The sequence below is a fragment of the Coloeus monedula genome (genome assembly GCF_965178545.1).
Source record: "Coloeus monedula genome assembly, chromosome: 2".
NCBI lineage: Eukaryota > Metazoa > Chordata > Aves > Passeriformes > Corvidae > Coloeus > Coloeus monedula.
Window position 1 is genome coordinate 104,412,822 of NC_138782.1, and position 24,645 is coordinate 104,437,466.

General features: G+C 38.9%; 1 protein-coding gene across 2 annotated transcripts in view; it reads right to left on the bottom strand.

Annotated features, from left to right (window-relative positions):
• KIDINS220 (kinase D interacting substrate 220) overlaps nucleotides 1-24,645 on the bottom strand; it is a 76,124-nt gene that overhangs the window by 13,985 nt on the left and 37,494 nt on the right. For both annotated transcript variants that reach the window (XM_082303275.1, XM_082303274.1), the window contains exons 22-25: nucleotides 24,055-24,217; nucleotides 8,545-8,723; nucleotides 4,672-4,898; nucleotides 552-662 (exon numbers count right to left, since the gene is read on the bottom strand). In XM_082303275.1, coding sequence (XP_082159401.1) covers nucleotides 552-662; nucleotides 4,672-4,898; nucleotides 8,545-8,723; nucleotides 24,055-24,217 — 680 coding nt within the window. The remainder of the gene's footprint in view (nucleotides 1-551; nucleotides 663-4,671; nucleotides 4,899-8,544; nucleotides 8,724-24,054; nucleotides 24,218-24,645) is intronic.

A 24,645-nucleotide genomic window follows, 5' to 3' on the forward strand; every position in this document is an offset into this window, starting at 1 on the left:
TTGCTCTTCTAATGGGTAAAGTTGAATTATATGTACTTGTAAAAACTCTTAGGATAAAATGTATTTTGTTTTACTTAAATATTTAACACATTTCTTGTAACATTTTCATTTGACCTTTCAGTTTCTAGCATTGTTTACAACATTAAAGGATGCAATTCTATCTTCTCCAGATACAAAGAATTTGTGACATATTATTAAAATAAAATTGAACATAAGTTTACGAATAGTGCTTATTTTCTTATATCACTACATCTATTTTGGAACTATAGTACAGTTGGCATTTTCATTTCTATATTTTTTGCCAGTAGCACAGGTCATTGTCCTCTAACCTTTATACATGGATGCTAGAATTGGTTTTCCTCTGTAAGGAATTTCTAAAGTTAAAACAAAATACATTTACATTACATGTTAATAACACCTTTGCTTAAAATATTTATAATATAAAGCTTATACTTGTCTAACAAGAGAATCATCATTAATAACCTTCATTTTCATTACTCACTATATTTATTGTCTAGGTTAGTATTTGAATTACCCTTCAAAATACTTACTAGGCCATTGCTCTGATCTCTGGACAAACTCGTTTTTAGTGGTGGACGTGAGATGAGATGAGAACTGCCAGGGTAATACCTTGGCATGTAAAGATATGGGGCAAAGAATGGCTATGGGAAAAAAAAAGTGTAACAAAAAAGGGACAAACAATTACACAAATCAAAATGTAATAATAAAACAAAAATCATTACAACAAAACACATCCTCTAGTTGAGTTTCATAAAGTAAAAAAGAGCAATTACTAATAGCTTTCTTTACTTTTTGCATTGAACCATTGAACAGAATTCAATTAAAAGCCCTGGAGTGAGTTCTTCAAAATCCCTCAGGAACTGACCCCTTTTTTCCTCTGAGCCTCTGGGTGCTCTGGTACAGTTTTCTGGAGGAACAGAGTCAGAATGGTTTTGGTAACTACACTCTGACATCTGTTTTCAATATGGGAGAAGTATAATTTAAGGATAATTCTTACAATTTCACTCTCTGACCTTCTAAATTCAAAATCAGATGCTCAGTAAAACTTTGAATTATTCATAATAGCCAAGACAACTGTACCAAATAAACAAAAAGTGTGATACGTAACAGCATCACTATAACTTCCCATATTTGTGGCATCCAACCTGAGGGCTTCCACAAATGCTAGATTTTATAAATGTATGAACAGCAATATTTGAGCTTTGTTTTGTTGGAAATACATTAATGCATGTTGTTCAACACAAATACCAGTTTAAGGGACAGCCTTAATTTAGACTTTAGGAAAAGCAGAATTACAGTGCTCATTGCTTTCAACTCATTACCCAGTTCTTAAAAAAACTCCCAAAATAAAAAAAAACCAACTAAAAACCAACAAAACACCATAAAAACCTAAAAGAAATCTCAAAACAATGGCTGTATTACTGATTTCTGATGTTTCTATATGTAGCGTTTTCAAAATTGTATTATCCAGATATTTCACAAGAGAACATATTATCTGATTTGTGTTTCTGCACATGACAAGATTCTGATTAGTCTACTGCACGAAATTCAGTATAGAGTAAATAATTCTATGACTCAAGGGAGAATCCATGAGGAAGAAGTAAAATTGTTGAAATATTTCACTTTAGATTTGCCAATAAGGACTTAAAAACTTCTGTATTCAGAAGCTCTAAATGAACTGAGAAATTTAAGTTTAATTTCTGAGTATATCACTTATGTAGACAGCATATGCTAGACTTCAAGCACTTTATGGAAAATAAAAATGGTTCCATATTCTTAGCTGCTAGAGGTAGACTCTGAACACTTTCACACAATTACCACAAAAATTTCATATGCTCTTCCAACATGTGAAGTTACAGAATAAGCATTGTAACCATTAGTCTAAATGGGAAAGCTTGGTTACCTAGCCTTTGCCCTATATTATTTGGCTAGTATAAAATGATGCAGAAAAGTTCACTGAATTAAAACTATTCCACTGTCATAAGGCACATTCTAGAAATAATACGAACTTTTTTTTAAAAGAGAGATTAATTTCCAGAAAATACCACAGAATAATTTAATGCCTCAGTTTTCCACTAACAGCTTAAACTGTGTGGAAAACCCCCAAGCATGAAATGCTTTGCGATCAAACTGCATTCAAGTGCCCGGCTCTCACTGCAGAGCCTTTTCTCTGCAACACATAGGGAGCTTGCTGGTTGCATGACATCAAACTACAAAGCAATGGAAAAAATCTGCCCACTAAGGCAATTATCCCACAATTCTTTCATAATTTCTAAGCAACCCCTGAGCCCATTTCAGCTACTCCACTGTTTCCCAACTGTGGGATTAATTCTCCATTACAGGCTAGGCTTTACAGACTCCACCTTCATTTGAAGTACAATACAGGTATCACAAAAACATGAGATCAATAGAAATATACATTGGGCATAAACCAGTGTAGAGTCTGCAGAGAGCCTACAAAGCTCAGTAGATGTAGCAAAACATCATTTTTTCAAGATACCAAAGAATCTTCTCCTCTTTTGTCAAAAAAAAAGTATTCACATACCATAATTTCTTGTTTCCACCCAGGAAATCCCAATTAGACTTGCCTACTGCTCCGACCTTCCCTGTAAGAAACATCTTCACAATGATCCATGACAGCAGCAATTTTGAGAAGCTGAACCTGAATTCAGCTTTTAGCTAGGCCATTAGACAGTAAATGTCCAGCATAGCCCTATACTGAGAGCCTGAGTGCTAAATTGAAGAGCTTCTAAATGGGACCACAATCTTCCCTTTAAAGCTAACCAGAGGGAGAACTGGGTTTTAAACGAAAAATTAATAGATTACATCACTGGAAATTCCAGATCCATAACACAGAAGTATCTAAAGAAAAAAGAAGAAACATACATATTTTTTTTTAAAAAAGTATTTCCTAAAATCAGACAGAGCATTTTCCCCAACAGCTCAAACGTTTTGTTCTTAAGCATAAATGAATGCTTAAAGACAACAGGACAGGAACCATTTACTGGTCAGAATACCCAGAATTTAGGGTGTTTTTGAATAAAATCCAGCCATTTCCACAGAAGTATTTGAATCCATTGTGTTTTGTCATACAAGTATCCAAGACTTCTCTTGGAAACTTCTCCTGGGGACAGTCTATTCTTCAGTTGCTATTCTTTTTTTGTGAACACCATTTTTACAAAAACCTGAGAAATAAAATGTGATTGAAAATGCTGAAGGAAACAGTTTTTCAGGATGAATTTTCTACTTTTAAAAGCGTCTCAGTATGTGGTGTCCATGACAGTACCTTTATGAGTCCAAAGTAATGAACACAGTTCTCTGACACACTAAAAACAATCACACTTTAGAAGGGCAGTATAAAATTCCAGAGAAAGGCCAAAATTGAAGTATTTTAGTCTTCAGCAGGCAAAAAAGTAAGCATGCTTGTAAGCCTTAACACAAATGAACAAATAAACTCATTGTAAGAACAGCTTATGACTCACCAATAATTGTTTCTCTGATGCTTATTGGAGCAAAAAACCCCCACACAGGTTTCAACAGTTTATCACCCCTGACTTTAAACCTTGTCATGTACAGTAACACAAAACAGAGCAAAACAGACACAAAAACAGGGCTTCAAATGAAACACCTACTTGGACTAAGCTGAGTTAGTATCAGCACAAATATTCATGTGTCAAGCATTTATCAGTGTTGAACTACTTCAAAATAAATGTTATTTTCCATTATTTTCAACAAAACAGCATACTGACACTGTATTGGAGGTATACAAGAATAATTTTAGAATAGATAACTTTAAAAGTTCTGGCTTACATATAAATTTTTTTGCCTTGGTTAAAAAACACTGATTTAAGAATAACTCAATTTACATTTCACCTTCCTAGGTCATATGTTTATCTACAGTCAAATCTACTTAAAGCTGAGGCTATTTCCTGTATATAGAAGTAAGCTATGACTTATATCAGCTCTCTGAGGTTTTTTCATGATAGTACTGCAGAAAAAAGAAAGTGAAAAATAAAGTTTAAAAATACTGAATACATCCCACAAAACCAAAAAGTTTAAACTCTATTTGACTATGCAGCAAAGCACTCCATTCAATTTTCACATGAGCCATTCCCAGGACTATGTTTTCCGAGGCCCACAAATAGTTCAAAAATGTATGTTTTATGCAATTCATGTTAATTCCTTTAAACTAGTACAACACCAGCTTAGGGAAAAGATCCCAGAATAACTTTAAAAATAGAGACAAAAGGGAAGACAGACATACATTCTTATAATGTAGCTCCCCACTTGAGTTTCTGTATGTTATACCAAAAATCACCAAAAAAAGACAGGAGCCCTCCCAATGTGTGTGAGCATGTGAACAACTGAGCAAGTTTACCCAAAAAAAAAAAAAAAACCGCCCTGCAATATCCTACAATTAAGCAGTGTCTCGAAATTATTTTTCCCCTTTGTAATTTGTTTTTCTGATGAAATTTACCATGTTTCTTCCCCAGACAACAGCAACTGAACACTACTGAGAAATTTGTCAACTTTTGGACTTTTCTCCACTCCTAAATAAAACTTGCATGGGCATTTTAATATTTAATAAATGACATCTGCAGTATTACCAGACTAAATCAGAAGAATCTTAACTGGATCTCGATTATTTACCCGATTGTAAAATGGATGCTGAGGTCCTGTCATACCACTATAGTAACTGCTGTGAGGCTGTGGGGACAAAACTCCGCTATTGAAAGGCCCATTGAAAGAGGTTGTCGAAGAGCAAGCTGAGGAAGGCTGACTGAACAGAGATGTTGCTCTAGCTGGTGCCTCATGTAAAGGCAAGGTGGGATAAGGAAGTCCTCCAATATTCATCTGATCTCTTGCAGCACGAACATCTGAAAAATAAATACGTAACAAGAATAAGATTTTGCTTGAAATATCTGGAAAAGTTTTGTTTGCCAATTCATTAAAGTACGTTTTTTTGTATTTAACTCCAATCAGAACTCATCAAGTAGAACATCAAGAAGAATGTCAAATTTCAGCTGGATTTGGTTGATTTCTCTTGATGATCACATCTACACAGGAGTCTTTAAGAAAGGGTGATTTATCACATAAATTTATGCAATATATTACATGTCTCTAAATATTTAGATTTTTTTAAAAATGTGACATAAAGGAATGTAACAGTCACTCTCCAAGAGAAGCTGCTTCAAGGCTAGTCTGTACCATGGCAGAGTGACAAATCCCAGCACACAGAGGCCTCTTCTGATCCACCAGGGGCTGTAAGTGCTCTCAGAGAAGGTGCTAAGGAGACCTGGGAGTTGCCAAAGAAACCAAGATCCTGAACAAGCCTCAGCCCAGGGAGTGTGACAAGGTAATTGTGCAGCCAGGGGTGCAGGAAGGGCACAGTCACCCTACTCAAGAGGTGAGCTCCCTTGGTGGTCATCATCCCCTCAGAAGGAGATTGGATATGGTATCCACAAGGTAGAAACCTATAGTCCTCTGCACTTGCCAGAAAGGATGTGACAACCCAGACAGAACTCCCATCCAGGTCTCAGGCTGCAGGGGGGCCTGGCACCAGTGTCAGATGGCAGCAGAGACAACAGCTGTGTGAAACATGACCAGGCAGACAACCCTGGTCCAGCCTGGTGGCAGCATTAAGTACAGAAGCAGAAAGATTAAGAAGCAAGAGAGTTGGAGGACAGAGACTGCTGGAATCATGCTCTGACCTCCCTGAGAAAGAACAGCCACCAGAAAAAAAGCCAAGATCCAGGGAACCCTGTATTCTCCCCCCAGCAGGCAAAAGGTACCTGTGCCAGGGGACATTCATGTTGGACATCAGGAAGAATTTCTCCACTGAAAGTCTTACAGAGATCAGCCAGGAACTTGAGGTAACAGAAGCCAACAGGGAAACACCACTGAAATACCTCAGAGGAATTAAAGGGTGTTCCTCTAAGAAGGTGACACAGCTGACAGCCCAGATGAGGTGCCTCTACCCAGTGCACACAGAGTGGGCAACTCACAGGAGGAGCTGGAAGCCACTGTGCTGCTGGAAAGCTATGACCTAGCTGCCATTCCAGAAACTTGATGGATGAATCCTATGACTGGAGTGCAACTATTGATGGCTACAGACTGTTCAAAAGAGACAGGAGAGGAAGGAGGGGAGGAGAGGTTGCTCTCTACATCAAGAGATGGATAGATTGCAAATTCTTAAAAACAGTAGCAAGGAGGACCCCAGGAACTAGTGGCCTGTCAGCCTCAACTCTATGCCTTTGAAGATCATGGACCACATCCTCTGAGAAGTTTTGCTAAGGCACATGGAGGACAGAGGTGATTCAAGACAGCCAGCAACAGCTTCACCACAGGGAAGTCCTGCCTGACCAACCCTGTGGCCTTCTGTGATGGAGTGACTACATCAGTGGACAAGGGAAGGGCTACAGATATCATTTATCTGGACTTCAACAAAGCTTTTCATATACTCCCCCACAGTATCCTGCTCTCTACATTGGAGATATATTTGATGGGTAGACTGTTACATAGGTAAGACACTGGGTGTGGACAATTGCATCCAGAAGTTAGTGGTCAATAACTCGAGTCCCAGTGGACATCAGTGACAAGTGGTGTCCCTCAGGGGTCCATAATGGGACCAGTGTTATTTAATATCTGCATTAATGACATGAATGAAGGAATCAAGTGCATCATCAGCAAGTTTGCAGATGACACCAAGCTGAGTGGTGCAGTTGACACACCTGAGGGACAGGATGCCATCCAGAGGGACCTGGACAAGCTCAAGAAGCGGACCTACGAGAATATTAAGAGGTTTAACAAGATCACCTGGGTTGGGTCAACCCACAGTAACAATCCAGGCTGGGCAATGAACAGATCCAGAACAGCCCTGCTGAGAAGGACTTGGGGGCGCTGGTGGATGAGAGGCTGGACATGACCCAGCCATGTGCCCTTGCAGCCCAGAAAGCCAAACATGTCCTGGGCTGCATCCAAAGCAGCGTGGGCAGCAGGTGAGGGAGGGGATTCTGCCCCTCTGCCCCCCTCTGGTGAGACCCCACTCACAGTGCCGCATCCAGCTCTGGGATCCCCAGAAGAAGGACATAAATGTATTTGAGCAAATCCAGAAGAGGCCACAAAGATGATTAATGAGGGATGGAACACCTCTGCTGTGAGGAAAGGTTGAGAGAATTGGAATTTTTCAGCCTGAAAAAGAGGTGGCTTTGGGGTGACCTAACTGTGACCTTCCAGCACCTGGAGAGAGCCTACAGGAAAGGTGGAGAGAGAATATTTACAGAGACAGGACAAGGGGGAATGGCTTCAAACTTAGAGTAGGTTTGGATTAGATGTTAGGAAGAAAATCTTTACCGTGAGGGTCGTGAGGCACTGGAGCAGGTTGCCCAGAGAACTTACAGATGCCCCAACACTGGAAGTGTTCAAGGCCAGGTTAGAAGGGGTTCTGAGCAACCTGGTCTAGTGAAAGGTGTCCCTTCCCATGGCAGGGGGGTTGGAACTAGACCATCTTTAAGCTCCCTTCCAAACCAAGCCATTATAAGACTCTAAGGAACACCTTTCTACGACAGCTGGTGAGGGGTCAGTAGCTCTGACCGAGGAAGCTGTGACCGGTCCAGAGAGATGGTCCCATGGAGGATTGCCTTCCCGAGGCCCGGTGTCTTCCCTCAGCTGCTGGCAGGAGGGCCTGTGCAGAAGCTGTCAGCTCTTTAGTGATTGTCAGCTCGTGATTTCAGCTCAGCTCTGCAGGGCAGCCTCCAGGACAGACCAGGGAGAGAGACGAGAGGCCCGTACAGCTGTTCCACACGAGGCAGCTTTATCAGTCCGTACTCCGGCGAAGGGGAGGCCAAGCACAGGCTCTCTCTGCCCTCGCAGGGGCAGGGGGCTAGCTTTATAGGGATACAGGGGGTGGGTGTGAGAGGGTAAATGCCAATGGGCTACAAAGGATCTGCACAGGGCCTCCCAGAGGATTCTGGGTCTGTCTTCTTGCTGTAACTGAAGAGTAGCTGCCTTCCCGGGGGAGTCCTGCTGGGAGATTGTGCAATCTCCTTATCTCAGCAGATGTCCCTCCAGGGCAGTGGCTGGGCATACCCTACACCTCTCCTATGAGAAAAGGCTGACAGAGTTGGGGTTCTTCAGCCTGGAAAAGACTTTGTTTCACTGACTTCATTTCACTTCTATAGGGTTTTACATATATTTTCAAAATTGTTAACAAAGATGTGAAGTCAACTCGCATCTCTTCTACTAAAATATAATTGCTTGTATTGGTTTCCTCCATCTCCTAAAGCACTCTGTAAAGCAAGAACAGTGGACTCCTCCCTCCAAAAGGGAAGCTTTAGTCTAGTATGGTCTGGCTGTTACAGCAAAACTATTAAGCAAAACTGAATGGCCTCTTACCAAAGTCAAATCAGACAATCTGAAGGTATGATATATTGAACAAATGAGTGTTCTGTGTGACATGCCAAGTAGCTCAACTTAAATAAAGAATAGATTTGTCATTTTCCACTTATTTGAAAGCATACTCACCTGCAATTATTTCTCGTAGCTTGGGATCCAAGTTCACAGTACAAGGCAAAAAGGTTCTTACATCACGTGCAACAAGAACAGGTGTTCGTGAGGATAAAAATACTTCAAAGTTCCGAATATCTGCATCAATTTCAAGTAGAGGTTCAACATCTTTAGTTGTAGGAATATTCTTTGAAATTCTGGGGGGCAAAATTAGATACATCATAAACCATATTTATTAGAATATGACTTCAGTTTACAAAGTAATATTCAAGGGTGAAATACTAGTACACTTGCACCCATTCTCCCTGCTTTCTGAAACATAAAAGAACACATAAAGAGCTGCACTGTCTGCAGAAAGATCAGTGTAACTTTTTCTAATATGCAAAAAACCTCAAACTTCTGAACAATCTGATCTAATGGTATGCTTCAGAGAAATGTCAAAGAAGCCATACATTAGTAATGTCAAATCCAAAGTAAGCGAAAGTTAACATTTGTCAACTTCAACCTCAAATATCTATTCAAATTCCTATACCCAAATCAGAATTCCATGGTAAAAACAATCTCATTTTTAAACTAACTTTTTGTAACAGGAACAGGCATCCTAGAAGTTGATCAAAATCTAACCGTGCATCCACTGCAAAAAGTGGGAAAACAACCACCTGCTTTCAAGCAATTCACCTTCTAAGAAAAAGCCACAAACAAATGAAAACAACAAAACCATGAGACATGATCAATGTAAGGGACTGTTCATGCATTATGGCTATTGTCAAGCAACAGTGGGGGTTTTGTGAGCACTAGTATAAAGGGAAGTTTCAGGAAGGAACAAGTAGAAGGATTAAATGTTAGTCTTGTGGAAGTTTATGAAAAGCTCCTACCAAGCAAAGTGATGAAGGCTAACACTGTTGGTCAGACGGACCTATCTTATTTGATGTTTCATCTCATAGTACTGGTATCTCATATCAAATGAGAAATGTTAATCTAAATTAAAGATTACTAAAATGAAAAAGTATTTCTCACACCCAGCATAATAAAAATGTAAACAGTGAAAGAACGCACTGAGAATGGTGAATACAGTTACAGTAATGGCTATAAAGTGACTGTGACAGCACTCCATATGGATACCAATGAAGTAACCTCACTGTACAAAAAGCAAAAATAGAAAAAAACTGTGAGGAGAAAAATATAAACAACTTTATATAAATATAAAATTAATTATTATTTTAATGGCTCTTTTCAAAGACATATCAAGACTACAGCTCCATGATAAAGAGCAAGAGCATAGATATGCTGGCTGCTCTGTGAGCTGCTGAAACTTGCTAAAAAGAAGAAGGTAGCATAGAAAAAAGAAAGTGTAAGAGTTTTCTCTGATTATTGGACAATTAAAAGATCTAAGGCAACTACCAGTGCTGTCATGGGGGAAATAAGTGCACTGATGCATGGATGGGAAGGGAGGAAGGAGACTCTCATGCACACTCAGTAAATCATCAGTACACCAGGAATCTCTTACATTAAATAAATTCACACTCACATTGTATCTATGAAGAGGAAAAAACCATAAAACACTTTAAAGAAACCCCCAACTGGTTGTAATTTAATTGTATTTTTAATAGAACTAATGAACTAAGTCTACCATTAGCTGAATAATCTTACCCTAGTTCACAATTTCTCTGCTTTTAAAAAGCAACAATCTTTTTTTATCTTTATTTTTAGATCCTCCATAAACAGTAGAATTTTATGTACCATGGGATTATTCCAGAGACAGAAGTGGCAGATTTACACAAAATACTTAGCATTTAATGTTAAGAAAAATAAAAGAATTGAGAATCAATGTTACATGCTTGAAGTAAGTGCAACTCCATTACATTAAAAATGTATTTCAGCTGTGCTAATCTTTCAATCTGATCTTTTAAGACATTCTTGCCATATACTAAGAGTAGAATTAACAAATTCCTATAAATTTTACCAGAAAACATCTGAATGGACCATGTACCTAACAGATGGAGAATACCACCATGCCATGCTGTCATAAACAGTATCTATGAATAACTTCATTCATAGTGAGAGGCTACTTTGTAGCACAGGAAAAATGTAACAAATATAAAGCATAAAAGCAAGTGTAGCCTATTTTAACAAAGGTTCTAATTCTGCAAATCATTATGAGACACTGTCCAGATGGCAGTAGGATTATCCACTCTGGGGAAGTTCAATGTATGTAAGGCTTCAGAGACTCCAGCCTTAAGAGAATAAAAAGTGATGCATCTGTGAAAAGACAAACTGGACACTCAAAGGTTACAATTTCAAATAATGGGAACACTTCATTCTCCGGCAGAGTTTAAAGAAATCTAATAGAAGCTGAAAGCAGTCCTAACCTCAAGAAGTGAAGGGCCAAAAGAAAAAATAAGAACTTTGGCAGTATCAAAGAAAAGCTTGTATACTCCACAGAATCTGAGAAGTGCATATTTTACACACTAATATTTAGCTACTACCTGAAGTTGTTCTATTTTGCCTTATATAAAACTACAACTAAACTGACTGTAAATGTGTCTGTTTTAAATCAAACATCAACAAATGGTGAAAAAACCCAAGATCCTTAACACACACTTTAGTTATGTATGTTAGTTATATATATTTACTGTAAGTATTTGAGTCAGGACTTCAACACCGGAAAAGCAAAAATTAAGTCACTTTTCAAGTCAGGAACTGAAGAGTTAAAAAGTGGCCTACTTCAACACTTCAATCTACAAATAAAAAGTCAAAAGAGAATGTGACATAGATTTAAATAAAACACACAGCTGATGAATCACATGAAACAAATTAGCTGATTTTTAATGCCAGCTCTACTTAAGTCTGAATGTGAACAGTGTTCCGAATACGATGAACAAAGCTACTGTTCAGAAGCCAATAGCCCACTGCTGGTGCGCAGATTGAAGTCTCTATTCTAACCTCCTGAGCTCAATGTCTTAAACTACGCCTTTGAAAGAAATATTTATGTAAATGATAATCTTTTGGCAAAGAGCCACAAAAACCATACGTGCCTGCACTTCTCAGATAAAAAAATAAAAGGTTAGCATGTAAAGCACTTTAGGAGTTACTTTCTCAAAAATATTAGCATGCAGATCTAAAAATAAAGCACTGTGAACACACTATTCTCATTTTGAGGCTAGATTCCTGAGGCAAAAGAATTATTTTTAAAATCAGAAGCATCAAAAAGTGTCAGTGTTACAGACTGTCTGTTTCCAGGAGAAACTACTTGAATTTAGAAGGAATGAGGCTAAAACAAAACATTACATTGATTGAAGTGAACCTTAAAAATTCATTCCACTACTCTTCATATCTCTTTCCCATGAGCAGGTGAAATTAAAAACTGCTTTCATTGTGGAATAAGTTATATTCCAACAATGATGAATTATTTCTGCTTTTTCCTCAAATACAGATAACTTAGTACAAGTACACAGAGGCACGTCATCTTACCTTCCATTCAAGAGACTGTAAATAAGATTCACATTTGTTCTAATTATGTTCACCTTGTACTTCCACGACTGACTTAGAAAATAACCACCATGGTCTGACAGTGTGTCCAGCACTGAATATTGCCAGCATAGCTCAGGCGAAGGTGCTAAGCTGTTGGGCTACACATGGCAGCCCACCTATTGACCATCTACTTCACTGCCCTGCTAGGTGGTGGCAAAATGGCAACAGCCAAAATCAACCACCTTCATCTGCACTGGAGGCTGCACTAGAGGTGCCCACACAGCCTATGTCATTGGTTACGTCAGGCCCTGAAATATGCCAACAGGATTTACCCACCTCTTCCACCCCAGGCAAGGGTTTTGGGGCCTGTGCTCAAGGCTGGCTCTGATGCAGAATAGCTGAGGAACCAGGCTGTGGTGACAGGAGCTGTGAGAAGCATCACTGGAGGGCTCTCTTGCCTGAGTTAAGAACAGCTTTTAAGCTCAGGCCTTTAACCTTGGTCCTCCCCTGAGCTACATTTATATATATACCTTTGGTCTTGACCTTGACCACTGGCTTAACTTCCTGCCTTGACCTAAAACGTGCCTTGTGGCTAGAGGCCACCGGGCTGTTTGCTGTCCCTGGTTACCGTCACTGAACCTGCTCCCACCTTCCCATTTGGCTACTGTGGGACTGCTCCCCTTGTTCACAATGCCGTGCCTGCCTTGCTGTCCTCCTCAGCTCCCTGCTCCTCTCTCATGGAGCAGCCTGCCCTGCTGTTCCCAGACTGGTGAAAGGTTAACTTCTTACAAGCCCTCATACCCTGAAGGGCTGGTCTCCCTGCTTTTTCCAAACCTCTCTCCCTGAAGGTGAAAACAAAGAAATGCTTCAAATTTATCTTTGCACACCTAATTTTTTTTACCTCGTCTGTTTCACAGAAGCAAGCAACTGCATGGACAAGAGTCATTTAACTTTTTCACTCCATAAAAAGCAAATGACTTAATTAATTGCTATTAAATAATAGAGCAACAGAAGGCACGAGCATGAAGGCATGTCATGTTTTATCTATCATGTGCTTTTTAATTTTTTCCTCTCAATACGGTACAAGTCCAAAATGTTGCTTAAAATAATTTGTCATTAAAAATGAGAAAAAAATTTTTCCAGAGATTTGATACTGAGAAACACAAAACTAGAAAACCTCGGCTGCTATGGAATGCAATATGAAATTTTGATGCTTAACAGTCTGCTAATTAGACATCTGATCTCTAATACCTAATAATCAAATCCTACTAATACTATGCTTTGCTCTTTAGTTACTTATCCTACTTTTCTCATGTCTGGTCAGTATAGTGACAGTGTTAAAAGCTCTCACCACAAATGGCTCCAGAAACTTTGCAGTACTATCAGCAACTGTGCTGCAAATATTCTCTCAAACTGAAAATTGCAACAGGTCATTTGGACACTGAAAAAGAACATTTGCTTATAAGCCCATTCGTATAAAGACAGGAATAAAAAGTCATTGCACACTCAATACTATAACATAAGGAACTAAATGATTTATCTCAATAAAGACCAAAAAAGAGAAAGCTATAGTTTGATATATCTATGTAGACAAAAATTCAAGCCCCCTCAGCGCATATTAAGCAGAAGAGACTTCACGGAACAGATGCAATAGCTATTTAAAAACTCCTATTACCATAGGTATTCAGGAAAGCTTGCTTTGCAAAACTGACTCTATTCAAGTACCAGTGGATAAAGCACCTCTCCTCAGTGCTCCCACTTTTGATCATTTCGGAAAGAAAAAAAAAATTCCGATCCTTAAAAGATTGATATTTATTAAACTAATCTTCCACACCCAGTATCCTGCACTGTCACTGAGCCATATTAAAAAGTTCTGGTTTTTAAACAACTCTCCAGAACACACCCTACATTGGCATACTTTATGATTAAGATAAAGTGCTGAAGCAGTTACAAATGCCCGGATTCATTCACAGCTTTGCAGTGCTATTTGAATTACAAAAGGCAAAAGAATTAAAAAAAAAAAAGGTGGGCATCAACCACCTACTACTCAACTGGTACACTGCCTTTTAACACTGAGACCGCACTATTAGCCCAGTAGGAAACATAATAACTTTATGTGCCCTGCATTTTAAGTAAGAGACAATAAAAGGAAATGGAAAAACAAAAAGGTTAAATATTTTAGAAGTAATGCCTCACTTTGAGGTCTACAAGAATACTAAATTGTCTACTTAAAGGATGTGATTTATTTAAACCTGGCCTGGGCAAAGATGATTGCAGAGAACATTATAATCGGAGTCATGAATGTGGCACCTTCCACAGCTTTTTCATTTTTAATTTCTATAATCACTAAATAGCTACACTTCTTAAATTAATACATCAATAGGCATTAAGCAACTCACAAATCCCTCAAAAGTTCATTTCACCCTTTTTCTTAAAAGGTGTTTAAACAGTGTCAAAACTGGAATTAACATAATAACCTTCCAGAAAAGTTACATTTCAATGATCTTGCTCAATTTTAACATTTAAAATTTCTACAGATTGGCTGAAAGCATGTAACATACTTTTCTAAAAGAATAATTCAATAGATACGTGTCTAAAGCACTGTAATGAAAAAGTAAACAGATAATGCTTATCATCAGTTTTTATTTTACTTCTTTTCTTCTTACTTATGTATATTAACAAAAAAACCCTCAAATGATTTAAACAAAAGCTTTTAGCTCAACACATAATTGCCAACAAAATTACAATAATTGTACCAATTAAAATAATCCTGAATGAACAGTTTGTCATCTTAATGTTCCAATGGTTTATAGAAGGATCTACTTAATTAGCTGAAATTGCTTTTCAATGTTAGTATCAAATGTCATTTGTTAAAAGTTGAACGATTTTGAAAATAATTTAACAAAGCAATTTTACAAAACACCAAGAACCAACATTTTCTTTTCAGCTGAATAAAGCAAGCAGATGTGTCATCAAATTGCTATAAAAATAAATGAGCCTTTATATGGAGAAAAATAAATTTTACTACTAGTGCTACAGAATACTATGTTTTTATGAAATCAAATTCTTTAATAATTTCATATCATTTATATCTCGGTGGTATTTTTAGTATTCTATAAATATACTTTCTTAAATTGAAGTAGTAAACAATGAAGGAGAAATATTCCACCGTACATGAAACAGAAAAATGTTTTAACCTAAGTGATTTCTTAATTTGATTACCATGGGTGTATCACACAAGAGCTCTAAACCTGTCAGGAAAACACGGCACCAATGAAACCACGCGATAGAACTACAAATCTATAGTAACGAACTGCCGTTTCACTTGCAACTAAATTCGTTTTTATCCATTTAATTTCAAGAAAAAAGGAAAAAAATAAAAGAAAAACAGAGGATGAGTTGTGTAGTAACCTGACATTAAGTATTTCTCTGGTTACCATTATTAGAGATAACTGTTCCTGTGGTTGATTTCAAAAAGGGATAACTTCAGTAAAGACCAGAAAAAAACCCAAGCAAGATAATATACCAGTGCTGAAACTGGACTAGAACTGAAGAAATTAAGAAACAACAATTCTTTTTATTATTGATAAATTAGACAAAGCATGTATATTCCACAATTCATCCCTTGGAATGGTGTTAAGAGTTGCAAAAGCATTAAAATGAAAGTAATAAATGAGCTATGCCTTGCTTAGATCCTTTAGTTCCCTTGATCCCCCCCAACCCCCCTCTCTCCTCCCCTCCCCCCCCCAAAAAAAAAAAAAAAAGCTGAAATAAAGAAAGCTGTTATGCTATTCTTCTTCTAAATTCAGTGCATTCTGCCTCGGCACGTCGCACTGCCATCCAATTTGCCATCCATCATAGGTAGGCATGCACACATATGTGCACAAAGACTTTATCACAGAGGTTAAATTAAGCCCAAGTGATGGATGAATTACACGTTGCTAAGTTTTAAATAATGGTTACCTACAATTCTGAGGGAAGTATAACCATTTTCTTGTCCTGGAAAATATCTTTTTTTCAAAATCAAAGAGCTAGGATTCTTGATTGCCATAGCTTCCTTTCCAAAGTTTCAGCTTTCCAAAAAGCATATTTTCAAGGAGATTAAGTAAGGGTGAAGATCCTAATCTGAACAGATGGCTCATGAGAGTTTCTTCTATCCTGAGCCAAGCTCTTCTGTTCTAATATTTTTAATAAATACATAAAAATAGTATCAGAAATTCAGGAACCATCAGCTATTTGCAAATATCCTCATAAAAAATTGATAAGTCCGGTCTTAATATTCCAGTTTGGCCAAAGCCCCTGTCTTAATACCCCACTTTGGTCAAAGTCTGTGCAAAGAATGACAGGTAGGACTGCCTCTTGTGTCTTCAAGCTGACCCTTGTGCCTTCAAGCCTAACAAGCAGATTAACCTCAAAAGCAGCCAACAGGAAGCACTTCAGTAGAAGGTTGTGTGAATACCTGAATTCTGTAGTGTTAAATAAATTGTATATTCAGTCACGGGGACAAGCATCCTCCCCTCCCCATCATCTTTCAGCACTGAGACAATAAGTCATGGTCTCTCTTCGGACTATCTCCTCAGATACACCAGCATTACATTTCTCACAGTTTCAGCAGGTAATGGCTAGAATTTTATTCAGAAAGATCCAGAACTTAGATCCTAACCCCGTAAGAGAGAGGACAATATTTATCACAGATCTATCTAATTCCTGGGTGAATGTTCTACCTATGTCTGATATCCAGGCATAACCATGAGGAAATTCTCATGGATTGTCATCAACTTCATACTGACTTTCTTCTTTCCAAAGAGCTTTCTGTAACAGGTAGTAGCTCTGGCAGTATGTTCCCTGCCATTTTCTTTTTAAAGGCCAACTGAAACTTTTCTACAGTGGCCTTGCCTGCCTAGACAACACATCAGCACCGGAAGGTTCCTGCACCTTGTCACGCAGCCTGTCCCAGCACTTGGTATAATTAATTTAGATACGTTTATCTTCCAGTTAAAGTAGCCTTTGCTGCTGTGCTTTGTGTTGAACCTCATTCTTTCCTCCTGCTACAAACATGCTCAAACCACATTCTTTTTGTCTTTACTTGGCTTTTTAAGGGCTTCAGTTACTGACTGAATAGGTTCTAGGTGCAAGGTAACCTAGGCCTTGCTTTAGCAATTCTGTGCATTCACAACAGCAGAACCGTTGATTTCACAGGAACTTCAGGGGTAAAAATTCAGACCATCCATAGTTTTTCAAGTGTTTAGAAATTTACAGTTATTTTCTGAAATGCAATACAAGACATTCTTGAACTCAAGAGGCACATGCATGCCTGAAGTTTCACTTTCAGTTGTAAAAATCTTACAGTCCAGCTACTAACAGGTCTAAGAAGTGGCAGACTGGTAAATCTGCCATATCCAGAAGAGAACTGGTTAGCTCATAGATACAGAAACTCTCCCTAATGCCTCCAGAAGGACAAAAGCCTCCAGAAGGACAGGCAAGAGAGTTACAAAATTACTTCAGTGATTTCTAGGAACATCTTCCAATTGACAAAGTACTGCAGACTTTTATTTCTGCCATGATAAGAAGGATACAAAGACATAAAATGTGTTCAGCAGATTATCTTATTTAGTGAGGCAATTTAATGAGGAAAGGGACTTCAACAAGAAGACATTTCTTCTCATACAATCAGCTTTAATAGCATGATTTTTGTTCAACAAGGCGGTAATATCAAATCCCTGACATCTTTAGCCTTAAGAAGTAGAAAATATCAAGAAACAAAGACAACCAAGACTCACAGTCTCAAAATGAAATGAAAAAATAAGACTTTTGGGGAAAAGAAATAAATGAATCAAATGTCTTAAGAATGAGGAGGGCTTGAGAAGAAAGGAGAAAGCAGTCCAGCAAAATCGGGACTCATCACTGCTTGATGTAAGACTACAGCTTTCCTCAGCCTCTTAAATACATTTGCTACTTTGGTACAACCATTTTGAAATGTGATGATTAGAAACTCAGTCTTCAGAATTTAGAAAAATTACGTATTTGTATAACACAATGCATTCTGCCCTTCCATGGACTTGTTAGGAACTCCTAAAGCTACTGTTTCATTTTCTGACTGAGGTGGGGCACTGCACATTTTTCAGAGAAATCAGCAATAATTTCTTAATTCCTTTCCTTAGTGCACATTGACCATCCACTACTGTGTTAGCAGGATTATAGGTTAGATTATTTTCCCCAGTAAGGTATGATACGTATATGCACAATGACTTTGATCTGCAACTTACTCATAGCTACTTCCACAAGCCTCTGTGAAACTAGTTATCCTGGTTATACCCCCACATGGCATCTCCTCCCTCTGTCAGACCATTCACAGGTATGTCAAATAGCATAAGAATTATCTTTGGAAACCTCACCTGGAAGTTTCTCACGAGACACATACTCCTATCTTTCACTTCCTTCTTTTGTTTTCCTGAGGCAATCGCGTCTGTTATTATCTTAGATTTTAACACATTTAGATATTCTTAGATGAAGATCTTGCTTAAAATGTCTTAAATTTCAAAATATTTCCTTGTCTTCTTCCTATGTTCCTTGACTCTGTTGAGAATTCAGTTTCTTGAAGTGTATCTTTTTTCTACAAAAGCCACAGTGACTTTTCCCAAGATACCATTTATTTAGATCTGGCACTGTCATTTATTCTGGTGTCATGGACACTTTATTTGCCTTCACAAGAGAGCACATTCCAATAGCTGGCTAATTTACAAGTCAGAAAAGTCTCAGTTGCAAACATTCAACAGAAACTTGCTTTAATCTGACAACTTAATTCTCTTAGAAATTTATTTGCAGAAAGCCCACATATTTTATTCCACTTCAGAGCCTTAAAAATTTGCCTTTTGCAACTTCTGCAAACCACTTTGGCATTACACAAAATTGACATTAGGAAGACTCTTTACAGTAACATGGAAGAGAATGCAGCACAACATAAATATTAACTCTACACCACAGCTATAAATAAAATGGTAAAGATAATTAAATTAGACCAGGATGGAGAGATGGGTAATGACAGTAGTACGCTTGACCACTGAAGAACCTAAACACAAAAGGGGAAGAAGAGGCAAAATGAGAATTAAGATCTTAACCTGGTAAGGAGAGAAACTACATGAAAATCCCAATGATGAGAAAAGGCAACACATAACCTGAAGGAGTAAGTACTAGTACTAATAAATACACCAGGTGGAAAGCAAGACCAACCAGACCAGCAATGAGAGAGAGGCTGAAATGAGAGGACAGAAATAGGATGATACAGATACAGCAGGTTGGTTTAAGGAAGTAAAAACAGTAAACACATTTTTCTCAAGAATATAGACTGAAAGCAACAAAGCAGATTCAGCATTTTCTTCTCAAAATTTGCCACAGTTACAAAGCATGGGCCTGGTTCCCCTCTACAAAAGATTCAGAGCATAGTGCCTCTACCTTTTACTGTAAGAGATGTTAAGTGACTCCAGTTCATAAAGATTCTTCACAGAGGTGTGCCTGTGTCACAAACTGAAGCCTAATTTTCTTTAGGGGGTTGTGATTTTTCTTTCTCTGTTTTGGGTTGGGGGATTTTGTGGGGTTTTTTGTGTTTTTTAATTGTTTTGTTTGGGTTTTTTGTTTTGGGCTTTTTTTCTTTGTTTGCTTTTTGGTTTTTTTGTTTTGTTTTAGTTTGGTTGTTGTTTTGGGGGGTTCTGTGTTCTTTTGGTTTGTTTTTTCATGAGGGTGATTTTTTTGTTTGTTGAGTTTTTTGTTACAAACCCTGGCAGAAAGTTCCCAATATAATGTTCAGTAGGTTTTTCATCTCTGCATAGTATGATACAGGAAAGATACACTTCTGCTGACAGACCTGGTTTCATACTCATCAATACAGTCTTCAATGTTCTTCACAGTATCTATAGAAAAAGACAAATTTACTTTCCCCAAGGAGCCTTCACAATAAGAACATATTAGTTAGCTTTATTTTTAATGACAAACTGAAGCACAGATGTATAGGTATACTTATTTAGTTACCAATTTGAGATATCCTTTTTTTTTTTGAATACTCCACCAACTAAAAGCAGAGCTCTCAGCAGCTCCAGATATAGCTCTGAACACTGAGTACTTAGCAGTATCAGCCTACAGAATCATAAGCTGTACACCACCTCCCCACAGAGGCACAAATACTACCCAAGTGAAAGGTACTGCAGAGGTGACTAGTCCAGCATCATGCAAACTCTGACAAGCAGTTGTGGAGCAGTTTTTAGTTGTCTTACTTTAGTTATTTCATTCTTTTCAACTCCAACAGATAGCACTGCAATGTGAAAGAAAATGGCCCTCTCCTTTATTGCAGTTTGCAAAATTAAATTCTGGACATTACAAGATGGGAACCTCATGGAGGCAAAAGAGCATATAATCATGGAAATCATATATCAATGTGCCTGCAAAGAGGGGAATTAGATAAAGACTACATTTATTCTTTTTCTTCTTAGTGCTTGACTACCCGATTCTTTTCATCGTCCTGTATTTTTTGTATGGTGTGAAAGTATCGCTTTCCCTCGGAAATACTGAAAGCAAAGGCTCTGGCGCCAGCGCTCCCCGCGGCTCCGCCGAGCAGGGAGCGCCGCCTGCCGGCACCGCGCCGCGCTGCACAGCCCCTGCGGCACCAGCGCTGCTGGGGACAGCCCGCCCCGGGGACACGGCCGGGGACACGGCCGGGGACAGCCCGCCCCGGGGACACGGCCGGGGACACGGCCGGGGACAGCCCGCCCCGGGGACACGGCTGGGGACAGCCCGCCCCGGGGACACGGCCGGGGACACGGCCGGGGACACGGCCGGGGACAGCCCGCCCCGGGGACACGGCCGGGGACAGCCCGCCCCGGGGACACGGCCGAGGACACGGCCGGGGACAGCCCGCCCCGTGGATACGGCCGGGGACACGGCTGTAGGGCACAGCCCGCCCCGGGGACACGGCCGGGGACACGGCTGGGGACAGCCCGCGCCGCGGGACACGGCTGGGGACAGCCCGCCCCGGGGACACGGCTGGGGACAGCCCGCGCCGCGGGACACGGCTGTAGGGCAATACGGGGTTAACTGTCCCCGTCACACCCTCAGCGCACAGACCGATTATCCACCCTAACTCTTCAGCCAAGGGGGTTGTAACAGATCAGTTTTTTCACACGTGGTATTTTAAAACCTGGAAAAGCAACTGTAGTACCAAAGCATTCTCCTTAGACAGAGGATGTGATCCACGTGCGAAACTCAACAAAGAACCTACAAGACTCCTTTCAGCGAAGGGAGATGTCCAAGCAGCAACCCTAAGACTGTAGTGTCACAAAAAAAGTAGTTTGATACAAACTATTCAATACTAGGAAAACTATATACTTGATTCTGCTCTAAAATATTAAGATATTAAAAAAAACCCTAACCTTGAAGAACAAAAAACAGAGGAAGTAACACAAACTCAGTACAGGAACAAGCTACATAATTATCAAAATCTGGTATCTATTTATGAGACTCCAAATGGGAAAGCTGCTCTATAAACTAATAAAACCTAGAAAACAGAGACTGAAGTTTTAAACAAGGAACTAACTTTGAAATGATGCTGAAACAGTTATTTAAGCCAAGTTACTTTAAACAGTTGCAGATAAAAAGAATAGCAATGACACCAAAAGGATTGCTTTGGATAAAACAGAATTTTTAGAGCTCTAGATAATGCCAGAGAAGAGTCCACAGACCTTTTCATACTCAGCATATGGTAAAGATGATCACCCAAATCACCAGACAGATGAGACCTCAGCTTTGTCAGTATCTCAGGAGAGTTACATATTTAGTTCCTTACACAGAAGCGGCTGAGAGACATCAATTCTCCTGAGCAAGCAGCAACATGATTGTTAGGAAACTTTTTTTTTTGTTAGGAAGATAAAGAAACTAAGTCTTTTAGCTTTATCATTTTCATATCAAATAATCCTGTTGGTATTTTGTGCTAAAGAGAAAATCCTGGATATTGGTCTTATTTTCCTTTTCCTTGTTTTTCTGGCATTGCAGGTAGAATACAAACAGCTTTCCTTAAAAGATGATGATCACCTTCCCTTTTCCAATACATGCTACAGGGTTCTTCACTCTTTCTTCACATTATGTACTCTAGTTTTATACACCAAAATTACCTATACCCTTGTAACTGTCAGTTATGAACTAGCAGTCTACTCAAGTGGCTGTATCACTTCCAAACAAACTGCATAGCAAGAGGTACAGCACAGCAGCAGTCATGAATCTCCTCCACACCTTAACTAATAAACCATGACATGCTCCAGCTGGCACTGGGCATCAACAGCTCAAGTGTTTGTACCAACAACAAACAATCCAGAACCCAAAGAAGTTTTTCACATTCAATTCCAAATGTCCTTTCCTTTTATTCATGCTGGTTTACTACAGATTTAATATCAGTTAATACTGGAATTAACTGATATCCACTTATGAGAATAAATCAGGTGTCTAATATCTCCTCTGGTTTATCAGAAGACAAACTTTGTTATGTCTTGAAGACAGCTTTGGACTTCAAAAACTCCGAAGTGATTTATCACTGTAGATGCCAATAATCAGAAAGCTGCAATGAGTTTGTTGGATAAATACTGACAATAAAAAAATCTGAAACATGACAGAGAGCAAATCTAAATAAAGAGAAGTTTGAATGAAAAGCATGACAGGAAAGAGAATTCCTGATGATTCTGAATTACTGTATTTAGCTGATCACATAAACATTTATGACACTAGTTGTGTGAACCCACAGTGGAAAGATGGGTTCCCAGTGCTTTACCTTTGATTTCACAGGTATATTACACGCACAGAGGAAATGCAAAACCCAGAAACCAGGTCCATACTCTAGAGAAAAGTGTTTTCTAATCATGCACTTAATTTACCTGTGAAGTTCGGTATTTCTAAAACAATCTTCCAGCTTGAAGCCACTTCAGCCTACTACTTGCCCTCCTCATCTGTTTTCAATCCTCAGCCTCATCACGCCCAATCTGTCCTTGGCCCTTTACCTTCTGGAATTTCTGTGTTCAGATTTTAACGGCACTTCAATTTTTCATTCCTAATACAACTCATTCAGTCATCTTTCCCAATCAATCCTAACTCCATTCTCAACACTTCAACCATTCTCAGCCCGCCCCAGACCCTCATACAATTCATCTCCTATTCCTTGACTTTCAGTGCAGGGCACACTTCCAATATTTTCTCTCCAAGTTCATCCCCCTGGACCTTGCAAAGCCTCTAGGTTTTCCGGTAACTTGTTCAATCAGTCACAATCTTCTCTCTTTACCTCAGCTGTTCTTTTCATCTGATCTCAACTATATTTTATCCAAGTCAAACCTACCTTTCTTCTCCCTGATTTTGATTCTCAGATTCTGCTTTTCTTCTATAGGCCCCACTCTCAGTCACATTGTCTCTCTTCCATTCCTCCCACGTCATCAGGCCACAACCCACACATCCTTTCTCACAAGCAGAGGGGTTTGGAGAGAGATGTTCACTGGCAGCTCGGGGCAATGTGTTCTCAGTAGCAAAACCTAGACAGCTCTGTTGGACAGCAACTTGTAGCAGAAATGGAGAAAGTCATGCCTCTTTCTCACACCCCTTACATGCAGCACATGGCATTGCCACAGACCACCTGCTAAGCACAAAACCTTCAGAGATTTTTATCAGTAAGGGCAGTTTTTGCAGAGCTTATTTCAGAGTAACAAAGAATTGGAAAAAATATTCAAATTGTAGCTTGGCCAAGGTAAAGATGAAAATGACATCAAGAGACAAAAGTACAGCTCGCTGCCTGTGAAAGAATTCCTGCATAGTTCTCTTTGGCTTAAATACAAAGCATTCATTCATACATGGTGCATTGCAAAAGCAATGAAACTCACTTCGAAGTTTTCAAAAATTAGCAGAAGAGGGTAAGGTTGTGGGAATCTTAGATTACAATCTGATAGATGTTCGAAAGCCATGTTATTCTAATGATCATTAATAATAACTACTATTTTAATCACTGAAAGTGCACACCATCACCAGTATAATGACTACCTCTCATAGATGGTTTTTAAAGTCAGGTGATCCGGAACACCTTCGGTCTCTTCAAGATGCAGGATGAGCCATGATGTTCTGTATGGCCACTGCTCTGTGAGATTGATCCAACTTGCCAGTCTGTCCCAATTGAATGTGATCTGATTAGCTCTCAGTAAACGACCTAACAGAACAAGGAACGAGAGAAGAAAACAGAGAGGATTTTTTCTCCCTTTCGAAAGATACCTTTTTTCCCCTTTAAAGTAACAGCTATGTTACTTTGTTAAGTCCTTTCATCTGATCGGTGAGCTTCCTGCTACTATATTTCTAGCTCAGTAAATTCAAAATCATCACAAGTTGCATCTAAAAATATAATTTTACAATTTAATAAAAATCCTTCCATATACTGGCCAAAATATGAGACTCTCCAAAACTGTCAACTTCAGCCCCAGGTTAAACACTGCTTACTATCATCCTGCTACTGGTGAATCTTAACTTAATTCAACAAAATTCAATAAAGAATTTCACACAGAATTAATTTCTCTATCTAAACACAGAATTTCATGCTAATACTTTGATAGATTTTCTATGAACTGGCATATGAAATGTGGT